The sequence below is a fragment of the Mustela nivalis genome (genome assembly GCF_964662115.1).
Source record: "Mustela nivalis genome assembly, chromosome: 20".
NCBI lineage: Eukaryota > Metazoa > Chordata > Mammalia > Carnivora > Mustelidae > Mustela > Mustela nivalis.
The window spans coordinates 33,179,209-33,196,225 of record NC_139039.1 but is presented as its reverse complement, the minus strand read 5'-3'; the positions used below and the strand labels follow the sequence as shown (position 1 = coordinate 33,196,225).

At 39.9% G+C, this 17,017-nt stretch overlaps 1 protein-coding gene across 1 annotated transcript in view; it reads left to right on the top strand.

Annotated features, from left to right (window-relative positions):
• LOC309855505 (uncharacterized protein) overlaps nt 1–15,551 on the top strand; it is a gene marked incomplete at its 3' end in the record, with an annotated part of 141,068 nt that extends 125,517 nt beyond the window's left edge. Inside the window, exon 6 of the mRNA XM_082715865.1 lies at nt 15,432–15,551. Within this exon, the coding sequence (XP_082571991.1) occupies nt 15,432–15,551 (120 nt within the window). The remainder of the gene's footprint in view (nt 1–15,431) is intronic.
• Nucleotides 15,552–17,017: the final 1,466 nt, after the last annotated feature.

The following is a 17,017-nucleotide window of genomic DNA, read 5'->3' as shown; positions in this document are numbered from 1 at the left end:
CTCATTGATAATTCCTGAAGATATCATTATTCATTTATTTATTTTTGTAAAGTGGGTGATATGTTTGCATTGGCTCAGACAGCTGGGATCTAATCGTTCCTCGGTGAGTCTTTAAGTGTAGTAGGTAATGGCGCTGAGATTGAATCAGTAGTTTCAGAGAGCTCTAGGGTAGACTCCATCACGTCTGGATTACTTGAAAGCCTGCAGCTTGACTAAGCGGTCCTTCGCCTGGTAAGCCCCTGTTCACACTTGATTTGCCATCAGTGTGGGAATTTATGGGAGGTCTGTGTCCCTCTTACTCCCTTTGGGAAGAGGAAGGAAAATACAACGTCAAGTCTGGGATAGGTTTTCTATCTTATTTACTTAATGTTTGTCCAGTTCCTCTGAAGGCAGTTTTGTCAGCTTAGGCACAAGCAATGGAGAGCGGTAGCGGATCGTGAGGGTTAGCGTCAGCCCCTGAAGCCGCGTGTCCCGGGCACAGTCTTAGCGTTGACACTTTCTGTTTGCACGAGCATGTTCGTTACTGCGTTTCCGTTTCCCCATTTGTAAAATGGAGCCGTAGTGGGCCCTACCTTATACCCACTTTATAGGGTAACTGCAAGGATTAAATGAGTTAATATATCTAAAGCATTTAAAACAGTTTGTGGCAACTGGTGTGCACTCTGAGTTTTAATTCTCATTTAGATGTGCAATATTTATTGTATGTACCTATCACATACTTCACATATTTCCTACATGCGTGCATATGTAGTCATACATACGAGAATGGCGTTTCTCTTGCATGTTGTTACTTTGTACATTTATATATGTATTATAGATATTTAAAGGATAAGTTAAGATAGTTTAGAGATGTATTGTTATCACACAAATTTAAAGAGAAAACAAAAATATTTGACCTATTGATTAATGAGAGAACCAACAAGATATTAAAACTGATTTTAAAAAGTATTCAAAATTCACCCCCCCACACACATATATAGGTCATCAGGAATGATGGAATAAATTTGCTTACTGATCTATACATATATAAATACGTGTGTGTGTGTGTGTGTGTCTGTGTGTGTGTGATAATGTGCTCTGTCTTACAGTGCTGTATTTATAATTCTAACTACCCTGCATTTTGCTATTTATTATATACATTACTCCACTACACTTGCTCTCTCGATGTTTATAAACCTTGTTTTTAATTTGTCCTCATTTCTTTTTGAATGGAATGATCTTTACTCACTTACGAGCTCCCCTAACCCTTCTAATTCATGAGATTTTTTTGTGTTGTTTGTGCTAACATTTGTAGTTTTGAAAGACGGTTGAATTTCCCATAATTTTTCCTGTTTCATGTATAAAATCCTGTCGCTTCTCCTCTATTATTAGAATATATTAAGATACTAAATTGGGGCACTGGAATGACACTGTCAGTTGAGGATCCGACTCCTGGTTTCTGCTCAGATCATGATCTCAGGGTGGTGGGATCCCGATGTCAGTCTGCGTGAGAGTCTCTGTCTCTCTCCCTCTGTCTCTCCTGCTTGCACGCGCTCTCTCTCTCTCTCTTTCTCTCTCTCTCATAAATAAATAAGTCTTTTAAAAAATAAAGTACTCAATTATCTCCTTGGGTTTGTTTTTCTTTTTGTCTCCTACAGTGCACACCCTACAAATTTGTTCAACCCCTTCCCACGTACCCAACGGCTGTTGACATGGAGCCCTAAGATTTTCTCACTTTAATAATTGCCTGCTTGAACTTCATGCAGAATCTCTGTCACTAACACAAAAGACAATGTCTTTTTTTGCTTCTTACTCTACTTTTAGTGATATTTGAAAGATGTCTCGCCAAGAGTTTTATTACTCATTATCATTGCTTTAATTATGTATTCCTATAATTCTTTTGTGAATGTGATTAAGTATCCTCTTTTCTCATTATTGTTCCTGGTACAACTTCTAAAATCTGCATCAGCTGATTGCTTTCTTCATCATTACAATTTAAAATCACCTCTTGACTATCTTCATCCCTCACTGAAATTAGTTCAAAGTCCCCTCCTTGGATTAATGACTCCTCCTCGCCCGAGCTATGCTCGCCTTTCTTTGAGAGATAAATAGATAAGTAGCCCATTCCATAATCATCAAATCATGAGATTAGAAGATAATGCTAGAGGTTATTTAGAGTTGATTCCCTGGATTCCAGATGGGGGGGAGGACACAGAAAGTTTCCTGTCCTGATGTTCTCTGTACAGAGGGAGTTTGGGGAGCATCTTACGTGAATGCGGTTTCTTTCTACGCTGTGATGCAGAGTTACTAAAAGTGAAGGTTCAATTAACAGCTACAAATTCAAGTAAGTTGAAATCACATTACTGCCAATTATCCTTTGCTGGTACGTGCCAAAGGGGAATATTAACCAGTAAATTAGCATGTTGAATGTTTCATCGACATACAAATCAAATTCAGGCGAGTTGTCTCTTACAAGGAGAAAGAAACAAGCATGGGCCTTGGTTCACTTTGTAGGACAAGTGATTCGAGGAGGTACCGGGTTTTAGACAAAACATAATTTATCTTTAAAATGATTTTGGATGTGTTCACTGATAATACTATAAACTAAATGCTAAGCAGAGAATGTTTCCAGAGTTAACACAGGTTTCTTAAAGTTTGTTTGTTTTACCAATTTACTTATCTGTCTCATAACTGATAATTTTTTTAAGAGGAAAAAAGGGAATTTATTGTAACGCTGTAGGATAGCTACTTTAGGAAGATCAGGTGTGCAGTTCCGATTTGAACCTATGTGATCTCTGCCGAGCTGCTCTCAGGTGTCCCGTGGTCAGCGGGCTTGGCTGTCGGAGCGGCTGGAGGGTGGAGACCCTGTGAGAACCGAGGCACACTCGCTGCCTCCAGAATGTGGATGAGGCCATCCCAGACCAGCCAGCCTCCAGACAGTGATTTTATTGACTTAGGATGTACTAAATCAGCAGGAGAACCCTCCTCGTTTAACCATTTCTTTTGGGGGAGGTATTCTTTTGCTGAAATACAATGGTAGATAAAAACAGTTCAGGGCCGCCTGGGTGGCTCAGTCGATTAAGCACCTGCCTTCGGCTCAGGTCATGATCTCAGGGTCCTGGGATGGAGCCCCACATCGGGCTCTCTGCTCAGTGGGGAGCCTGCTTCTCCCTCTCCCTCTGCCCCTCTCCCACCCTGCTCCTGCTTGTGCTCTCTCTCAAATAAACAAATAAAAAAATTAAAATATTTAAAGAAATAAAAACAGTTCGGCAAAAGCATCAGAATTTTGAGGTGCATTCGTCAGTCATACAAAACGGGTGCTTACCACTACTCAACTTTTCTTTACCCATTCCTCTATTCCTGAAATACCTAACCTGTCCTGTTCTGCTCTCATTGATTGAGGCTCAATTGAAATACCACCTTTTCTAGGACATTCCCTGAGATCCTCTCAGTTTGTTTTGGCAGATGGTTTTGCGTCATCACCCCGCCCGCAGTGTGTGTTTGCCATTGAGCTGTGTACCTGGAATGACTTGTCTGTGGGTCCGAGAGGAGCGCCGGGCTGGGACGTCCTTTGTAGATGGGGTGATTCCCGGTGGCCCCTGTGGCCTTGACGACTGGTCATATAACCGACATTGAATAAATGGAATGCTAGCCCGCCCTTACTGTCATTCTGGTCAAAGTAATTTTAGCCCATCAAGAAGCCCAGTATTGGGTATTTGACGAAGAAGTTTAACAAACTCATGGGCCACGTGCCGTGGAGCAAATACAAAAACCAAAACTGAATGATAAAAAAAATCGATAAAAATATAAAGTGAAATGGATAAAAACGAGGAAGAGACTGGCAAGAAGAATTAAAACAGACAGATTGGCTAAATCTTATGTGAACTGCTCCAGGTCTGATAGGTGTTTGGTGTCAGGGAAGTTTAAAGACGTGGATAAATTATCTTTCGTTTTTCAAAGTAAAATTTGTATAGGAGGACACAGAAGAGAGATGACAGCAAAGCCTTTCCGATGCCTCTGCGCCAGCTCTCCCCTGTGGCTACTTAACCCTTCAAATAGCAGGTGGTTGGGCACAGATGGTGCTAATGGTGGTGGCGGTGGTGGTCTTGGGTGCAACACTGGATCCCTAATGATGGTCAAAAAGATCTTTATCTCCCCATTTGCAGCATCACATTCCCAAAATAAGACTCACGTAAGACCTTCCTAAAGAGACCCAGAGGGAAACCTGATTTTCAGGGGAAGCTTGTAGTGAGGAGTGGAGGGACGATGGTATTCAGAGAGAAGCTTAGGGAATCCAGACCATACTCAGTTCCTGTAAGTTAACAGGGTCAGGGGAACAGAGATCTTGAGCTTGGCCAGATCCTACTGTTTGCAGAGATGCGGGCGGCAATCTGTCCATGCCTGAGCCCTCATTTTGCCAGTCAGAGGGGGCAGGGCTCAGGTGTGGCTGATAATTCGCAGGGCAATTTCAGCACCCTGCAATAATCACCTTCCACAATGGCAGGTTATAGATCTTTGCTAATATTTCCCTTGAATTCCTTTAGAATTAAATATGCCTTTAGAATTAAATATGCCTTTACTCTGATCCTGGTCCTTTGTGTTTTATTGGGTTGACCAGTTTGAACTCTGCCCTTGGCTACTCTGTGAGAGATGAATTTTAGTGAATAGAATGATTACAAAAGGACCCCGGATAATTGGAACTGGAACCACGAAGGTAATAAGTGAGAGTTACCAAGAGCGGATACTCTTGGGAAGGCAAAACAAGCGCATCAGGTGCACAAGCAAGCAGACAAATGGATAAACCCCGAGAAAACTGATACGGGAGAAACGGCTAAATACCTGTGCAAGCGAAGATGGGATGGAATTCAGAAGCTTAATTGGACGCTCATGTCTGCTCCTATTCTGGAAATGTGTGAAATTACAGTCAGTAGAGAGAGAAGCATTTCTGAGAATGGTATTAGAGTCAAACGTAAGAGGAATGCAGAGGATTTCAGAGGTTTCATAAGAATGTCATAGTGATGTTGAAAGGAATAAATCAATTGGAAATAGTTTACCTGTGAATAGATGATCAAGGAAAGGCTTCCAGGAATTTATAATCTATTCTGGAAAGTAAGACAGTAATAGAACTATGAAGCCACGATTACTGAACTGAGGTTCGGGCTCATCATTGAGTGTTACTTCAGGGCATGCAGTCAGTGGGTTTGGGACACATGAAACAACCTATTATTTATTTATTTATTTATTTATTTATTTTTAAAGATTTTATTTATTTATTTGACAGAGAGAGATCACAAGTAGGCAGAGAGGCAGGCAGAGAGAGAGAGAGAGGAGGAAGCAGACTCCCTGCTGAGCAGAGAGCCCGATGCGGGACTCGATCCCAGGACCCTGAGATCATGACCCGAGCCGAAGGCAGCGGCTTAACCCACTGAGCCACCCAGGTGCCCGAAACAACCTATTTAGAAAGAAATGAGATTTAATCTGACTTTGTTAGGATGTGTAGGATTTAGATGGGTACGGAGTGAGGGGTATATTGGGATAATCCATGTGAGAAATCACGAATCAATTTAAATTTATTTATTTATTTTTAAAAAGATTGTATTTATTTATTTGACAGAGAGAGAGAGAGATCACAGGCAGCAGAGAGAGGGGGGAAGCAGGCTCCCCACTGAGCAGCGAGCCCAATGCAGGGCTCGATCCCAGGACCCTGAGATCATGACCCGAGCCGAAGGCAGACCCTTAACCCACTGAGCCACCCAGGCGCCCTAATTTAAATGTATTTAATTTGGCATAATATAATTTGATTTTATAAGAAAGAATTTCCTATTAAAGGGTTTTAAGATTTTGGAATATATTGCTATGGATAGCTACATTGTATGGTGTTCTTCATTTTTTAAAAAAAATTGTTCCAATGCCATCGTAGATGAAGAAAGAAAAAGTTTCACAGTCTTCCTTTTTTCACTCAGTTTTGTCAGGGTTTAGGTTCCCCCTGATTAAGTAAAGAGCTATATTTAACAGAGTGATTTATATTTATTTGAAAATTAATAAAATGCCTAGGCATAAAAATATTCAAATTTCATGCATACATCATTGGTTTTGGAGTGAAGTAAGAGTAGCAGTCTTTTAAACAAATTATTTCTATTTTTACTGTATCACAGATTTTTTTTCTTTTAATTAAGAATCGCACCAGACACTTTTTAATACTCTCCCCTAACTAGGTCCCTGACGTGTCTGAATTGCTTGTATTGCGAGTGAGGGGAATCACTTAATACAAGCTTATTAGACAACCGAGCAGCTTGAAAATCCCCCACTAGACCTTTCAGTAAGGTTTAATCAACCAGGTAAGACCCTGATGAGGCTAGCAATTAGACTTACTGTATTTTTAAAATGGAGATGCTGAGTTTCAAAATATTAAAATGGTATTTAAATACAGTGATGACGAAATTGGAGGTACTCTTGCTGCCACAAATCAGAACCTGCATCTCCCTCCAACCTTGTAGCTCATTACAGGGCTTTGTCGAATTAACAAGTATTAATTTGCTTCCGAATTGCCACGAGGAATTAAGCCTCGTTCAGTATTGCCGTGTGAATGGGAAAAATCGTCGGGATATTTATAGCTAGTACACCGGAAACAATTAAATGCAATTTTTTTTTAACCCTCTCTGTCTCTGGACCACATTAACATTTCTCTTTTAGTTGTCTCTTTTAAAAAAATGCATAATTTCCATATTTGTGCATATAGATGTGTACATAGAACTACGTGACTCCACAGTGAATCTCTGATGAGGCACAAAAATTCAAAACGTATCAAATATATTCCCGATGATGGCTTCTCTCTTCATTCATTAGGTTTTGAGGAGGCAAGTGTAAGGGCAAATACATATTAAAATAAGAGATCTAGTCTCTGGGCGGAGAGTAAGAGAAGTGACTTTCCCCTCCCCTTTTCATAAAGCACGTGCTTTCAAAAACTTTCAAGTTCCTTCTAGGGCTCTTTAGAATGTATATAAATATTTTGAAAAGCTAAATAAGAGTCTGGCCAGCTTTACAACCCAGGATTATATTTCTCTAGGACCTAGGAGCTGTATTGTTAGAATGAAATTATGAAGGAAGCAGGTGCCCCTTGCTGCAGTGTCTGTGGGAAGCTCGGAGCCTGACTTCAGCGGGTCCCTCTCTCCAAGATGCAAAGCTAGCCCCATTCACAAACATATTAGTGGTTTATTTTTCCTCTGGATAGAGCCAATTAACTAACACAGATGGTCACCCCAACTGTATGGGTAGATGAACTCTGTGTGGCATATGGTCTTGTCAAGTCCTCTTACTTGAGGGCTAGTGATTGTTTATTTTGAGAACGTGTGTGTAATGGACTGTATCCACTTGGAAGTATAAAAAGGGGGATTTCTTGCTTTCTTTGCCATCTACAGGGTGGTGTGTAATTCACATCACATCCTGGTTTAATGCTTAGTAATAAAACTGGGTTCTTTCTCTTCTACTTTGTGGGAGGTTTTCTGAGTCAGAAGACGTTCTGCTTTAATTCTTTAATTCTATTAAATTTCATTTACGTTTAATTGATTCTGTTTCTCCAACACAAGCAACAGGCACCACTCTGGTTCTTCCTGGAGAGAGGGGATGTGTGTAAAATACCGGAGAGCTCCAAGGTGGTTGGAGAGAATGGGGAACCATGTTTTAGGGTTGTGGGGTTTTTTTTTTTTTTTCATGTTTTAGGTTTTTTATCTTGTCCTGGAAAGTGTGGATTAGTAAATGTGGGGAAGATTTTCAAATACACTGGAAAGCCTTGTCCTTCTTCTGCACTATTCTCAGATATAATCATTATCCGTTAAGTAAGGCATCTAGATAAACTACGTACATGCAGGCAGATAATTTAAAATGCACATGCTTTTTTGAATTTTCAAAAAAATCTTTCTTCATCGACGTGTTACGCACTTATAAAAGTGTACAACATACATGTACAACCCAAAGAGTTAGCAAAGCTGACCGATGTAGCCATGCCCCCAGTCCAGAAATAGAACTTGGCCCAAACCCCAAACCACAACCCCCCATACCCCTGAAATAACAGGGTGTACATCTCTCTCCATTTATGACTTCAGATATCACAGAAAATTGTTTTTGCCTGTTTATTAAGTTAGTACAACTGGAATCATGCAGTGTCTATCCTTTTGTGGTCTGGCTGCTTGAGCTCAAAATTATCTTTTTTTTTTTTTTTTTAAAGATTTTATTTTTATTTATTTGTGAGAGAGAGAGAGTGAGAGCGAGCACAGGCAGACAGAGTGGAAGGCAGAGTCAGAGGGAGAAGCAGGCTCCCTGCGGAGTAAGGAGCCCGATATGGGACTCAATCCCAGGACTCTGGGATCATGACCTGAGCCGAAGGCAGCTGCTTAACCAACTGAGCCACCCAGGCGTCCCTCAAAATTATCTTTTTGAGGTTATGCTTGTAAGTGTGTAGCTACGGTTCCTTTTACTGCATTACTGTATGGGATTTCATTATATGGACAAGTTATTTGTTCATTTCAGCATTGACGGATTTGTTTTTTAGCCTGAGAAAATTATGACTAAAACTACTTGTAGATACTTGGACAATGTCCTTTGGTGCATGCAGAGATGCAGTGCTGTTGGATACCTACTAGAAGTGGAAATGTTGGGTCCTAAATTAACTTCAGTAAGTGCCATTTTGCAAAGTGAATGTAGCAATCGACGTACCCCCAGCACAGCACGAGAGTTCCTAGTAGCTCACACACTCACCAAAGCTTAGTTGTAAATCTTGTCTTGATTTTAGCCATTGTCATGAATGTGTAGTGGTGCCTCAAGCAAGTTTTACTTCAAATTCCCCAGATGACTAATGAGAGTGAGCACATTTTCATATGTTCCTTTGTATATCTTTTTGGTGAAATAATAACATTTTTTCTATTTTATGATTGAGTTATATATCTTTTTGTATTGGTTTGAAGCAATGATTTATATATTCTGTACCCAGGTTGTCTGTTGGTTACATGTGTTGCAAACGTCTTCTCTTATTCCACGGTCTGATTTGTACTGTTTTAATCAGTACAAATCTTTAATCATCTTTAATCTTAATCATCTTTGATGAATAGAATTTTTAAATTTTGCTATACTCTAATTTATCAATCCTTTATTGCATGGTTAATATTTATATATATATTCACACACATTTATTTATGATTTATTCATTTCCTTCAGTAATTGAGTACTTTTAGATTTAGTCTTATGTATTTTATTTTGTGTGTGCACATAAAATGATACCTTTTTAAAACTTAATTTCATAGTTGTTGCTGGTGTCTAGAAATAAAAATGATTTTTACATATTGACCTTGTAGCTGACAAATCTTTCAGACTCACTAGTTCTCATATATTATCTGGAGATCCTGTTCCACTTTTTACATTCCTAAGCACTGATTCTTTGTGTAACAGTATATATTAGAGGTCATTTAATATTATTAGACACAGAGCTGGCTAATTCTTTTTAATGGCTGCTGAGTGTCTTACAGATAGGTACGTTACACATCAGTGGAGTAGAGACTCGGAACTCAGACTCCACGATTTGAATCATGATTTTACCGCTTACTAGTTGAGTGACCCTAGGAATGTCACTTAACCCCTCTGTGCCTCACTTGCTGTGGCAAGGATTCATACATTTGTGTTGCTCTTATCAACATGACTTCAGTGACTTGTAAATGGGCGTGGAATTCCATATTCAGATTTTTTGCCAAAAAGGTTATACTAAATTATAGTCCTACCGGTAGTTTGTGGGAGTTCTGATTGCTTCCAATGTTTGTCGCCACTTGGTATTACCAAACCTTTATATTTTAAAAATCTTGTCAAAATTTGAATATTGACAAACCTAAAAATCATAAAACGGTATTTTATTATTGTTATAATTAGCATTTTTGTGATGACTAAGAAACCTGCCATAGGCTTGATAATCATTTGGCTTTCCTGTAAAATGGTTATTCATTTTTGGGGTATATTTTTATTATGCTTTTTTTTTTTCTCATTAATTTAAAGGAATTCCTTAAATATATTGATACTTATTCTTTTTTGGTTACATACATTGTAAACATATTCTTCCACTTCGTGATTTCTTTTCTATCTTGCTCATTTTGAATTTTGTTGCACAGAAATTACTCAATCTTTCATAATGTTTTATGCATTCTTGCCTTATATAAAAAAATCCTTTCCCATTTTGAAAACTTAAGATACTCATGCATATTATTTTCCAAAAATTCTATAGTAATACTTTGCACATATATATCTTTAATGTACCTAGAATTTAGTTTTGTGTATGGTTTGAAAGTAGGGATCTAACTTCATTTTGTTTCCTTTCCACATGGATAACCGGCTGTCCCAGAGCAGATTATTGAAAGAGGTGTTCTTTCTTACCCACTGATTTGCAATGATAAATCAACCTCTAGCAAGTTTTGAAAAATATGGGGCTTCACTTCTGAGCATTTTTGGGTCCTGCTTGTCATCCTATGTTCGGGAGTCACTCTCTTATTTATTACAGTTTTATAATGTGACTCTTAGGTATACTGCCCCTCCTTCCAATGTTACTCTTCCTTAAGAATTTTGGCGATTTTTGGACATTGCAATTTGCATATAATTTTATTATTATTTATATTATTATTATTATTATTATTATTATTTTAAAGATTTTCTTTATTTATTTGACAGACAGAGATCATAAGTAGGCAGAGAGGCAGGCAGAGAGAGAGGAAGGGAAGCAGGCTCCCTGCTGAGCAGAGAGCCCAACTCGGGGCTCGATCCCAGGACCCTGGGATCATGACCTTGGCTGAAGGCAGAGGCTTAACCCACTAAGCCACCCAGGTGCCCCTATTATATTATTATTTTTAAAGATTTTGTTTGTTTATTTGACATGGAGAGAGAGTAGAAACAGGAGAAGAAGCAGAGGGAAAGGGAGAAGCAGTCTCCCTGCTCAGTGGGAGGTGCGGGTCTCAGCGCCAACGCAGGACTCCATCCCAGGACCCGGAGATCATGACCTGAGCCGAGGGCAGATGCTTTTTAAAATTTAAAAAAAAATGTTATTATCATATTATGTTATCACCATATCGTGCATCATTAGTTTTTGTGGTGTTCATTGTTTGTGTGTAACACCCAGTGCTCCATGCAGTGCACGCCCTCCTTAATACCCACCACCAGGCTCACCCAACCTCCCACCCCCTTCCCTCTGAAACCCTCATTTTGTTTCCCAGGGTCCATAGTCTCTCATGGTTTGTCTCGCCCTCTGATTTCCCCCCATTCATTTTCCCCTTCCTTCTCCTAATGCCCTCCATGTTATTATTCCTTATGCTCCACAAGTAAGTGAAACCATATGATAATTGACTCTCTCTGCTTGACTTATTTCACTCAGCATAATCTCTTCCAGTCCTGTCCTTGTTGATACAAAAGTTGGGTATTCATCCTTTCTGATGGAGGCATAATACTCCATAGTGTATATGGACCACATTTTCCTTATTCATTCGTCCATTGAAGGGCATCTTGGTTCTTTCCACAGTTTGGCGACCGTGGCCATTGCTGCTATGAACATTGGGGTACAGATGGCCCTTCTTTTCACTACATCTGTATCTTTGGGGTAAATACCCAGTAGCGCAATTGCAGGGTCATAGGGCAGCTCTATTTTTAATTTTTTGAGGATTCTCCACACTTTTCCAATGTGGCTGCACCAGCTTGCATTCCCCCCAACTGACAGAGCCACCCAGGTGTCCCTCATACATTTTAGAATCAATTTGTCAAGTTTCTCCGAAACAGCAAAAAATAATACAAATTACTTGTTTTCATCTGAAAAGAATTGTTTTGGCTCTAGAGATCAATTCTGGGAAGGATTGACACCTTTCCAATATTGAATCTTCATTAATATACTTCTTGTTGTATTTAAAATTCCACAAAGATACTGCACATCTTTGCTAGAGGTTTTCCTAGATAAATTACAGTTGTATTTGTTATTGTAAAGTTGAATTTTTAAAGATTTATTTTTGTTGTTGTTGCTATTTTACAGAAACGCAATTGATTTTTTACAATGTTCCTGTCATCAAACTTGCTGACCTGAGTTTTTTGTTCTAAAAGTTTGTAGATATGTTAAGATTTCCCATATATGCAATTATAACATATGCAAATAATGAGTCTTCCTTTTTCATTTCCAATATTTATGATTTTTTTATTTTTCTGTTTAGAAACTACAGTAGAGTACTGAGTAAAAGTAGTAATAGTAAGAATCTTCATAAGTTCCTGGATTTTTTTTTTTTAAGATTTTACTTATTTATTTGATAGAGATCACAAGCAGGCAGAGAGGCGTGGGGCGGGGGAAGCAGGCTCCCTGCTGAGCAGAGATCCCAATGCAGGGCTCGATCCCAGGGGACCACAGGATCATGACCTGAGCTGAAGGCAGAGGCTTTAACCCACTGAGCCACCCAGGCACCCCTAAGTTCCTGGATTTTAAAAGGAAAGCCTCTCTATGTGTCATGATCATGGTTTTCTAGAAAGATACCGTAGTCACTTTTGGTAGTATCCTTCTATACCTCTTTTGATAATAATGGTCTTTCTAAAGTTACGTAAAGAATTGGAACTTCATCTTGTGATTTTTATGTCTCTATTGAAATGTACTTAGGATTTTTTATTTAATAACAACGTAGTTGTATTAGTTTCCTAGGGCTGCCTGAAATTTCACAGACTTGGTGGCTTAAACAACAGAAACTCATTGGCTCAGAGTTTCGGAGGTCAGAAGGCCAAGATCAATGTGTCATCTGGTTTGGTTTCTCAGGAGGCCTCAGTCCTTGGCTTGCATGTCATCTTCTCTGTGCTCACATGACCTTTCCTCTGTGTGACCTCAGTCATTATTGGACGGGGGCTCATTCTAAGGCACTTTATTTTAGCACAGTTGCCCTTGGAAGTCCTCATATTTAAATAGAGCTGCATTCTGGGGTGCTGGGGTTAGGACTTCAACATATGAATTTGGGGGCACACAATTCATCCTGCAGCAGTGCTTCATGTGTTGAATTCTTTTTCATCTCATTGTCTGATGTCCCTGGAAATGTGAGCATGTAGGGATTTCTAGAACCCACTTTGTTGCAGTGTAATTTGAGGGCAAAAATTAAACTGTATAAGGAATGCATTTTGACAACTGCATACATCTGCAAAGCCAAATGTTTAGTTAAGATATACACCGTACCCAGATATATAACCGATTTTTTTCTTCATCGGTACATTGGTGATATTTTTCCATTGTCTTTATGCATTGTTGAGTCTACTTGATAGCCTCCCATTTAGTTTAAATGCCATTTCTCTGAAAGTTATCTGCATTATTTATTACAATTAATATCCTTTCCCTTAATGAATCATCCTTTCTTCCTTCCTTCCTTCCTCTTTCTTCTTTTTCTGTGAAGAATAAATCCATACGTAGTGTATTTTGTGCTGCCGAATATGAGGAATTTTGTCTTTTTTGAGGAATCATATGCTTTTATTATTTAATGAAAAATCTCCAAGATTACTCTTTTGAAAATTACCTCTTTCCCATTGTCTTTCCCTTTTTTAAATCAACTGTAGTCACCATGATTTACATTAGGTCCTTAGACTGTTCATCTGAGAGCTGAAAGTCTGTATCCTTTTACTAAAGTCTCCCTGCTTTAGCCATGCCCTGGCCCCTGGCAGCCACTTTTCTACTCTATTTCTATGCAGTTCTCCCTTCCTTCCTTCCTTCCTTCCTTTTTTTTTTTTTTTTTTTTTTTTTTTTTTAAAGAATCCACATATAAGGCACACCTGGGTGGCTCAGCGGGTTAAGCCTCTGCCTTTGGCTCAGGTCATGATCCCAGGACCCTGGGATCGAGCCCCACATCGGGCTCTCCGCTCAGCAGGAAGCCTGCTTCCCCCCACCCCCAACCCCACCTGCAGCTGTCTACTTGTGATTGCTCTGTCTGTCAAATAAATAAATAAAATCTTAAAAAAAAAAAAGAATCCACGTATAAGTGATTCCAAGCAATATTTGTCTGTGTCTGTCTTGCTTATTTCACTTCATGATGCCCTCGAGGCCCATCTGTGTCACTGAAATAGCAGGATTTCCTTCCTTCTCAAGACTGAATAGTATCTCATGGTGCATATATATCATAACTCCTTCATTCATCCGTTCCCTGACAGACACTCACGGTGTTTCCGTATTGCGGCTATTGGGAAGAGCGCTGCAATGATGATGACCCTGCAGATATCGCTTTGAGATTCTGGGTTTCCTTTTCTTGGGGTAAATACCTAGAAGTGGAATTGCCAGATCATATGGTAGTTGTAATTTTAATTTTGTAAGGAGCCTCTCTAATGTCTTCCCTGCTAGCTGTATCAGTTTATATTTCTACTGACAGCGAACACGGGCTCCCTTTTCTCCACATTCTCAACAATACTTGCTATTTCTTTGTGATGAGAACTTTTCTAACAAGTCTGAGGCGCCGATGCTCTGTGGTTTCGGTTTGCATGTCCCTGATGATGAGTGATGTTGAGCTCCTTGTCATGGCTTTGTTGGCTATTTGCACATCTTTGGAAAAAATGTCTATTTAGTTCTTCTGCCCATCTTTTTAATTGGATTGTTTGTTTTTGCTATTGAGGTGTTAAGTCTTCTTTATATGGTTTGACTATTAGCCCCTTATCCAATATATGATTTGCACATATTTTCTTCCTTTTTGTAGATTGCGTTTTTATTTTGTCAATCAATTTCTTTGCTCTTTAGAAGCTAGTCCTGGCGCGGGGGTTAGGTAGTTGAGAATTGTTTCTTGTTTGTTACGGTCCTGTGGGACCCACACACTCAAGTCCTTTTGGCCACCATGGCCAGGGGGTCAAGAGGTGCATCTTAGGAGTGATAGCCTTAGTAGCCAGAGGGTGAGACATGTCCATAACCTCCTTTTAGGGAGGTACCAGTGGCCTAGAGTGGGCAGGACAGAGGTGCCCAGTGGCCTCCCCTGTCTCTGGAGAGGATTGCAATTGGCCCCTGGATGTATGTTAAATGATGATGCCTGACCTTCAGGCTCAGTTTCTAAGACATGCAAATAGACCTCTTTCAGGTAAAGACTAGAAGATGGGCACGTCTGTCTTCTAGGCCCTGGGGTCTGGGCATGGTGCTCTGGGAACCTGCTAACAGCCATTTCTGTGTGCTATTGTCTTGTGGGTCTCAGGGACACAAAGCCACTAAGCTTTCAGGTTTAGGTGTTGTGGGCCCATTCCTCAGGTGAAAGTCTTAGAAGTTGGGATCCAGACCCTTCTTCTCTCCTCGGGGTGAAGCTGGGATTTAAGTTCCTTCCTGATTGTATGTCACTGGGCTGGGTGTGAGGTTTAAGGCGAGAGAGTATCTCCTGTTCCTACTCAGTGTGGGCTTTCTCTTGTTCACTCAGCGTGTAGGTGTTGCTCAGCTGGTGTCTGCATTTCTTTCACAGGGAATTGTTCTGTGTGTGGCCGTAGATTCAGCGTGTCTCTGGGAGGAGGTGGGTTCGGGAGCCTCCTGTGTCCCCGTTGGACTGGAACCGTCCTCTCTCAGTTGGAAAGCTTTTTATTAGCCATTCATTACATTTTCTTATTTTAATTTCTGTATCTATTAAACTCTCATATTTTTTCTTGTCTGTTTTCATTTTCTGCTCAATTCAGAGTCATTTTCTCAGATTAATATTCAGATTCACTGGTTTTCTCTTCTTTTCAGCTCTAATTGACTGCTTAGCCCGTTCAATTAATTTTTTACTACGATTTTTGTATTTTTTAATATTTAAGCTTCTGTTTTCTTTAAATAGGACTTTTTTTTAAATAGTCTATTGATCTGGGATTTTTCTGTTTTTTTTTTGTGTGTGAATTCTTTTATGTCTTAGTTGTTCAAACTCATTATATTGTCTCGTAGTTCCTTGAGTATTCGCTTTTTAAAATAAATTTATTTATTTATTTATTTATTTATTTATTTATGTGGTAGAGCGAGTGACATTAGTGGGGGAAGGATCAGAGAGAAGGACAAGCAGACTCCACTGCTGAGCCCAGACAGAGCCTGACGTGGGGCTCAATCCCGTAACCCCGCAATCATGACCGGTGCCGAAACCAAGAGCCAGGCGCTCAACCTGCTGAGCCACCCAGAGAGCCCAGTTCATGAGTCTTTCTTCCTGCTACCTGCTGTGTAAACTGCTTCGTACCGAGGTGGGTTGTTTTCTAGTATGTTTCATAAGATTTGCAAGAAAATCTTTAGTGCAAGTTTATTTGCAGTGAAACTTTGGGGCTATGGAGAGGGCATGCCTCTGAAGAAAAGCATTTTATTTATTTATTTATTTATTTATTTATTTATTTTGGTCTGGGCTTCTCTGGGGCTGCAGATTTCTCAGGAGTTCAGACTGCATTTAATGTGGACTTCTTGAAGTTGGGATTCCTAGATTAGACTTGAAATTTAGGCCTCAGGCCTGTTGTATATATGAATCTCCGGGAGATTTTTAATTTTCCTGACCAGAGCCCAGGCTAAACCAGGTGAAAACTATTTTAGGTCCTCTTCTGTCAGTGTGAACAGTTTTCCCTCCTATTTCATACTTTTACTGAGTCTTCACCTAAAGTATATGTGGGGTTCTTAGTAACAATTCCTGAAGGCCTCCTGGCCTGCCCTTGTGGGTGGTTTTTACTCAAGCTCCAGCTTACTGAGAGCAGCAGAATTTCCCTGGTAGTCACAGCCTCAGATCGTGGGCTTCACCACACGTTGTTCTCTGAGGATTTTCTCATACACACACACACGCACACTCACTCACACACACACACGCACACACACGACACTATTTTTGTGCATTTCTAAAAGTTTGGTGTTGGGAGACTTTTCGTGAGTTCATGCTGGGTTCCTCCTCCTGAGCGGTGAGAATTCGAGGAATGACAGTTATGTGCTCCGTAGAGGGATTTCAGGGGTCTTTACAGACCAGGTGGGTGAGATTTTGCTGGATCGTTGGCTACCATCTCCTGGGACTCTTTAATAAGAGGCATCTGGTGGCCCTTTCTGGTTTCCCGGTTC